Genomic DNA, 7862 nt, shown 5'->3' with positions numbered 1-7862 from the left:
CGGAGGGAGGAGTGTTCTCGGAGCCAAGAAGAGCACAGGCGCCGAGGAGTGTTCTCGGAGTGTTCTTGGAACGTGAAATGACAAGAGCGGAAGAGAGGAACGTGAAATGCCAGAGGAGTGAGAGCAGAAGAGAGGAATGAGAGTGAAAGGGAACATGTGAAATGAAATTATAGAGATAGGGAGAGGGAACAGTGAAAAATTAGTGAAAAATAGATATTATAACTGATTTCTAAAAGTCCGTTATAATACATCAATTATAACTTATTTTCAAAACTACGTTATAATATGTCTTGAACTTATTTACAAGTTTGCCACCGCGTTTCATATTATAATTTATTTACAAAACTACATTATAATATGTCCTATTTTCAACCTATTATAACGGATAATTTTTATCCGTCATAATAGGTTCGTTATAGAAAGATATTTTTTCACTAGTGAAAAATGCTTAATAAAAACTAGGACAGTGTTAAAATTAGTACAATTAAGTTTAATATTAGTATAATTAGTAGTTCAGTTCAATTTATATTTTAATTTAGTACAATTTAATATAGTTCAGTTCAGTAAAAAACAATTCATTTAAGTTTCTCTAATCTATTATAATCTAATTTAGACAAACTATCTTTTAGTTAGTACAACTTTAAGTAATACAGTGTAATTTATTTCTATTTATCCATTCTTACCTTTCATGCCGGTCAAAACATACCCGATAAAAAATTTCACTATGTAAAACTCGGTAAAGATAGAAATAAAATAAATGGATATGAGATTGCAAAAGTGTGTGACGTCGTTATCACACCTAACGCATATGATAGCAACTAACCAGTGTTTCTTACATACAAACAAAAAAAAATACCAAGATTACATCGTAGGAGGGGACATACTTTTCTCATAAACTATAAAACGTAGCAACCCTGTGGTTTTGGAAGCTAACGTGGACACACCGTACGTATTCACCGCATCACAACATCAGAGACCTTTTACTACATCCACCAACCCCATTGGCCGTCATTTTCCACACTGTCACAGCAATGTAACCGTATCCACAGCGGAGGAAAGGTCGTCACGGGCAGAGGCACGTGCACTGCATGTGGAACTAAGTATTGTACGTTAACGACAGTTATACCCCCGAGAAGGGCACGAAAAGACTGAGTTACCCTTTTTTCGTGTACGACTGTACAACTGTTTGAAGAGGAGAACCGAGATGGAAACGGAAGTTTCGTGTTTGTGAACAGTGAGTGACATGCGTTGTCCACATGGGTGCGGGCCCTTTTGTTTTTTATGCTGGTGTTCCAAACCACTGTACCACTCCTCTTCTACTGTAATTACCCTCTTCTTTCTTTCCACCTTATCTGTTGATCTTACTCTGAGACTTCAACCCTTTTACTGTTCTACATCCATTCCACTAAAGTTTTGGTTTTTCTGGCCTCTCTTTTCTTCTTTGTTGGTTGGGTCTTCTTACTCTTTCACTGGTAATGGATAACCAAGATCAGAGAAGAATTGAAACTGCAGGTGCTTTTTCTTCGCATTCTCATCCCCCTTTTTTATTTTCTCCTTCTCTCTATCTTTCCCTTTTCATGTTCCATTATTATATTATTTCTCTTTCTGGGTTTTGTTGGGTTGGTCTTTTGATTTGAAAAGTCTTTGCCTTTCTTTCTGGGGTGTCTGGTTTTGGAATCTGTGTCCAGCTCTTTTTTGGAGTTTTCTCGAGGTGAAGATTTTTATGGTCTTCTTTTGTTTTGTAATTTGGATGTTGAAGGGCACGACAGTCATGCGGCCCATTTGTGTCACAAATGTGGATGGCCATTTCCAAATCCACATCCAAGTGCCAAACATAGGCGTGCTCACAAGAAGATCTGTGGAACCATTGAAGGTTACAAACTGTCCGTCTCCGAGGGACAGCACAATTTGAATGGCTCAGATGATGAACATGTTTCTGATGATGATCACAAGACACCAGGTGATTTTCCTTCCTTTTTGTAGCATTTTAGGTTTCATAGTGAGAAGCTCAGGAAATGAAGTAAATCTAACTAATCCTGACTTTATATCTACCGCCTTCGAATTATCATACATTCCCAAATAGATCGTTTGTTAATTTGTTATTTTATTAGGTTTGGTTTTGTCAGTCTCAAATTCCTTGGAGACAGGCAACAATGAGAAGGGTAGTGCAGGAAATGGAGAGAAGTTTATTAGATCGGAAGATGAGGTGTTTTCAGATGCAGTGGCAGATTTTTCGGACAGTGGATCAAATCCAGATATTAAGGAACGGTTGCAAGATAGTTTGGACGCAGGAGCTGATATGGAAATGGTAGACATAAAAGGACCTAAATTTTCAGGAACTTCTAAAGACAAGGATTTGAATGCTGCGAAAATAGGTTTTACATCACATTTCCTTTTATTAACTTGACTAGGTTTTACTTAATGTACCGAGTTTTGGCATGTGGTACGGTAAAATATTCGTGCCTGATTATTTCATGATTAGGAAAAATATGTTCACATGACTTTTGCATATGAGCGTCCATACTGACATGATGCAACTAAAAGTGCACAATTCCTCCTGCATTCAATTGTTCAACGATAGCTAACCTTTTATGAGAGTCAGAATTTTGAATTAATTTGTTAGTGTTATAAATTTAGTGACTAATTTTTGAGGGAAAGAGTTGACACTAAAAGATTACGTGTGTGTGTGTTGATGGAATCTACGTGTTCTTAGTCTATCAAGATGTTATGATATTTTAAGATTGTGATTTATTCTCTACAGTTTCATAGAAATTATGAGTTATATGGTAATACTGCCGATCTATGTTGAATGTAAATGAATATTTTCTTATGAATATGAGGTAATTGCCGCAGTGAAGCTTTTACCTTGGGTATACCTTTTAAGTTAATTAATCTTGTAAAATTATATTAAAAGGGGGAACAATTGGATGTTTTGATTTTTATGGATCTTAGACAATTTCTGAGTAAATACACATGAGGGATCCACATATCTCAATCCGGAATGTCTTTTCTGTACCATTCTATTTTGCAATTTTCATATATATGTAACTATTTTTTTCAAACTTTACTACATACTTTAAATCAAGAAAATCAGTTTTTGGATTTTCAAACTTTTGAAAAGATATTGATGCACATATCCCAGTTAGCACAAGTGTATTGATGCACACACAACTACATTATTTTCCAAAATTGATATCCTCCAGTATTGAGTAGGCATTTTTTCATACAATGTCTGATGGTCTGATTTTCAGCTGCAGATATGAGTCCGTTAATTGACAAGTCAACTAATGAAAGCCAAACTCAAAATCCTAATATTCTACAAAATGAAAGTTTAGGAGTGGGAAACACAGTGGGGTTGCAAGGTCAATTGTCAGGCCCTACTGTGGACCCATTATCAAGGTCCACTGCAGACCTGAGGACTGAAGAATCTGCTACTGTGGACAGTGAAGTTTTTCTTGGTTTGTCCAGTGATTCACCTCCCGGCAAAGCTGAAGCCATGCCTGACATATTGCCAGTAAAGAATATCTATGCTGTTGAGAATGTGACAGATTGCAGTTTGATGTCTGCTACAAAGGAGACTAATTTGGAAGGAAAGGATGAGATTAGTTCTGCTGGAGATGTGGTTGAAATTGAGGAATCATCTGATTACATTGTCGGGGAAACATGTGAAGGATTGTCTAATATGGTAGTCAGTGATGTAGTTCGTGAGGAGCATCAAGTGGGTGATGGCGCTGTTCATATGGAGGAAAAGAATGGTGCTTTAAGTAATTACGACAGGGACACTGTTGAAATTGTGGAACCATCTGATAGTGTTGGTAAAATGAATGAAGAAGTGTCTAAAATGGTAGTTAGTGATGAGGTGTCCTTGGATCATCAAGTAGGAGTGGAAGCTGTTAATCTGGAGGAAAAGAATGGAGCTGAGTCCGTTTCTTTGTTTTCCCCAGATAGCCTTCCTCGAAACTCAACTGTAATCACAGATGATTCTCAGGTAGAGTCTGCATATGTGGTGCAATTTGCTACTTCCAATGATGACAAGATTTTGCCCGCAAAGGGAGAAGGAAATGCTAATGTTGATCTGCTTCCGACATGCAATGATAAACCTGATGATGGAGCACATTCTCAGAGTGAGTATGAAGACTTTAAAGATCACAAAGGTGTGGCATACCAAAATCCTTTCCTACACTCATCTGAGTCATTGAAATATGAGGGAGATGACATAAATGACAGAGTTACGAAGGAAAATAAATTTCATTATAACACAAGCCATTTGAGTGAAAAAAGTGAGGTCATCCCTCTGAATATAGATGTTATAGGTAGTAGCATGGGGATGGAGATGCTCAACAGTGAGCCTACATCTAAAGAAATGCATGCTGAAGATTATACTGATGTTTCTCCAGTGAAGCTCACAGTTGAAAGTTATCAAACACAGGATGAAATTGTTCCATCTATGAATGCTATGAAAACTGAGGAGAATGAGAGTCATATGCATTTTTCTGAAGTGCATGGAACTGATGATGCGTGTAAAAATTCTGCACAGAAAAGCTTACCAGAAGGTAGTTTAATGGTTTCCTCTAATGAGAATCAGAGGGAGGAATTCTTTGGGTCTGCAATCAGTGAAACAGTTAGTGTAATTAATGTAATAGATAGCCCAAATCATCATGTAGCTTCAGATGGCAAGGCTATACGAGCTACTGGGGAAGATGCTATTGAAATTGTATTGAAAGATCCTCAACCTGATGACATCTTGCAATCTGAAGACAAGCTATCAGTGGACTTATTTGAGCATGATGGTGCTGATAAGAGCGATGCTTCCAATGAACTTGGAAAAAATGTACAACGTCATGTGCTTCATGCTCAATATAAGGAAAGCCCAATTGTAGCTGATACTTCATTTCCTAAATCTACTACCAATCATTTTGAAAGCCCTATCATTTCTGAGTCTTCAGACATTGTGCTTGATAGGCCTGTGAACAAATCAAGTGGTACAAAGTGCAGAGATATAAGCCCACTACCAGGTGCCCAGAGAGACACGAAAGAAGATGAAATCAATGTTAATATCAAACTCAATGAAGAATATAACAAATCTGTTGATACATCTACTGAGTCACATCACGCACAAGATGCTGGACTATTAGTGAAGGCTGCAGAAGACCTTGCTTGGAAGTATACATCTCCTTTAACTGCTGAACCTGATTCCAGCTTTGAAGATAATCCTGATGGAGAGCCTTGCAAGGAAGTGCCTGGAATCAGTGTTGTGCCTGTTCAAGATCAAACAAATAATTTGTTTAAACATGGTTCATCCAGAGTTGATGCTTCTGTTGACTCAGGTAGCCGGTGTGACAGTTTGGAAGGCAACTGGGGCTCTGTTTCAGGTATACTTTATTGTTTTTAATAAAAAGCATCTGTACTGTTTTGATCCATTCTCTAGTATGGCTATTGTAATATGCCAGGGCTAGTCAATGAAACGAGGTAATATGATGCAGTGTTAAAGAGAACTTATGTGTTGATTCAAGAGTTTTTCTTCTTTTCTTTTTAAAAGACTGACATATAAGACATCGCAATGGAGCAATGACATCCCAACTAAGTTGTTCCCTTTTTTCGTCTTTCCTTTTCTTTCTTTGTTGTAGTTAGAGATTAAAGATCCGAGATTCAAACACAATAGTTGCCTTCGTCTCTGGAACTGTTTTTCCATATCTAATCTGTCCTACTGCGACCTCAACTGACAGGAGTGAAAGTCCTTAATCTGCATCTAATTTCTCAGGACACAAATTGCGGTTCATAGGTTCATACTATTAGGTGAAAAGATCGCATGTAGCAAATATTGTAGCATAGTTGATTAGAATGGGAGGTCTTTTACATAAACTCATAGACATGAAAGACACAACATACTGGCTATTATGCCTGTGTGCAATTGTCTAGATCTTTCATGCTTGCATAGATGTGTGCCTAGATCTTGTCTCATGTTTTCCACCAATTATATTAATCTGTTGGTTTGGCGTCATCCATTTTTTCACCCTCATCCTTTGTAGGAATGCATTTTCCTTGTCGAAAGTCGAAAGCGGATCCAACTCTTTGGGTTAGTCCTTAGTTTGCGTTATCTGCATGAAGCACTAAAACTAAAATACTTAATGACTATTTTTTAGTAAAACTTTGTTATTTAACTTTTCTTTCATAATCCATTATGCAGTTCTCTCAATGCAATCTGATGCACCGGCAGTTATTGATGCTGAAACCTTGTCATCAACTGGTTTGCTGGCATCAACGGAAGCAGGAAAGCCAAACTTGAACAATTCAAAAGCTGCACCTGAGAGACAGCAGTCTGATAAATCGGAAATGTTTGAGCCACCATCTTTCATGACGTTGGTTGAACCTATGCAAGTTAGCCCAAAAGCCACTGCTTCTGAAGTCCAGAGGGGACAGAATCCACAGCAATCAGATTCCACTTCACAGGCTGGTTGGTTTCCCACTCTAAATCAGGTTGTTGGTGAGTCTCAAGAGAGGAAGAGGAATGAAGAAATAATAGCAAAGGTGACAAACTGGAGCACCAGTAAGGAGCACACACCTCTGAAGAGCCTCTTGGGTGAGGCTGCCCATAGCAAGAAGCCAAAATCTCCAAAATCAGTTGAAAACTCAGGGGCTGAGAAGACTAGTAAAGTTTCAGAAAAGAATGGTTCTGGATTGACCACTGTTAACTCCATTCTGGGTCCTGAATCCCCTGCAGCCCAAGTGGTAAAAGGAGAGGTTGCAAAAGAATGGAACTCTCCAGCAAGATATCCTGCAGACATCAAGAGAGAAAAAAGGAAGGTCAAGAGCAGACCATACTGGATACAACTAGTATGCTGCACATCAGTGGGTCCTCAAAGAAGGTAGAAAATAACCAGGTGCTGATAATGCTCCCACACAGTTCTCCACTCTGATGTTCTGATGCATTCTGGGCACTGACATGCTATTTGCCGTATTTTTCTGTTTTTAGTTTGTCTTTAGGTGCATGTCTTGATCATGTGTCTTTTGTATATGTTGACCTTCAGTTATTATTTTTAGCCCTGCAATATTTTCGTTGTAACTTTACTCTTATTATGTGGCGAATCATTATTTTGGCCTTTGTCCGGAGACATGTATGTATTCAGGTCAGAAAATGTTGTCACTGTCTGATATCATGGTTGAGAATAACTTACAGTTGCTACCTGTTCATTGGATTCTGGTTAAATCCTTTGGTAGTAGAGATCCCTAGGCAGATAGATGGGCTTAAATTGTGGGAAAAAGTTTAGAAATCATGATTACAATTTAACCAAAAAATTCAAGACGTCCAAAATCCATTTCAAATGTGCTTATTTTATTAATTTGATATTTCAAAACTTTTTTCATTTTATAGTTTTGATGTAACTATACATTTTCATGAATATTCCCCTAAGTTGAGTGCTTAAGACTTTTTTTTTTTCAAAATATGAATGACAGTGCACTTTACCAAGATCTTGAAAAATATTGATAGTATACAATATTTTAAAAAAATTAAAGATGTTTTAGCCTTAAATTTTATCAAATAAATACTTTCAAATGAAATCTTTATTTTTTTACATAACTATTTTTGAAATGTACGGGAAGGGTAGTATTTTTCAATTTTATTATGTTGGCACATTATGCACTCGATGCGGAAGTAAGTTTATTGGCGTTTTACCCTGTCGAGTTTCATCCTATACCTTCAAATTCTTTTGAAATTACGGTTATGTCCCAATTTCAATCTATTTAAAATGTTATTAACTTTTAATAAAACGAAAAATCTTTGAGCACTTCTACTTTTTCTTTTTCAAATCTCATTCTATCATCTCTTCTTTATATATATATATATATATATATATATATAT

General features: G+C 37.0%; 1 protein-coding gene across 2 annotated transcripts; it reads left to right on the top strand.

The window, feature by feature from the left end:
* Positions 1-1087: 1087 nt before the first annotated feature.
* Positions 1088-7207, top strand: LOC106778650. Of its 2 annotated transcripts, XM_022776267.1 has the most exons (6): positions 1088-1512; positions 1760-1960; positions 2112-2375; positions 3252-5372; positions 6030-6076; positions 6188-6415. In XM_022776267.1, the coding sequence occupies exons 1-6, from the start codon at positions 1476-1478 to the stop codon at positions 6284-6286; spliced, it is 2769 nt and encodes a 922-aa protein (XP_022631988.1). In that variant the 5' UTR covers positions 1088-1475; the 3' UTR covers positions 6287-6415. The 2 variants fall into 2 exon arrangements, with proteins under 2 accessions (XP_022631988.1, XP_014522116.1); XM_014666630.2 differs by lacking the exon at positions 6030-6076 and having other exon boundaries at positions 1208-1512; positions 6188-7207.
* Positions 7208-7862: the final 655 nt, after the last annotated feature.

This window comes from Vigna radiata, unplaced genomic scaffold (assembly GCF_000741045.1).
Source record: "Vigna radiata var. radiata cultivar VC1973A unplaced genomic scaffold, Vradiata_ver6 scaffold_507, whole genome shotgun sequence".
Taxonomy (NCBI): domain Eukaryota; kingdom Viridiplantae; phylum Streptophyta; class Magnoliopsida; order Fabales; family Fabaceae; genus Vigna; species Vigna radiata.
The sequence above is the reverse complement of the archived record's forward strand: the minus strand, read 5'-3'. Positions and strand labels throughout refer to the sequence as shown.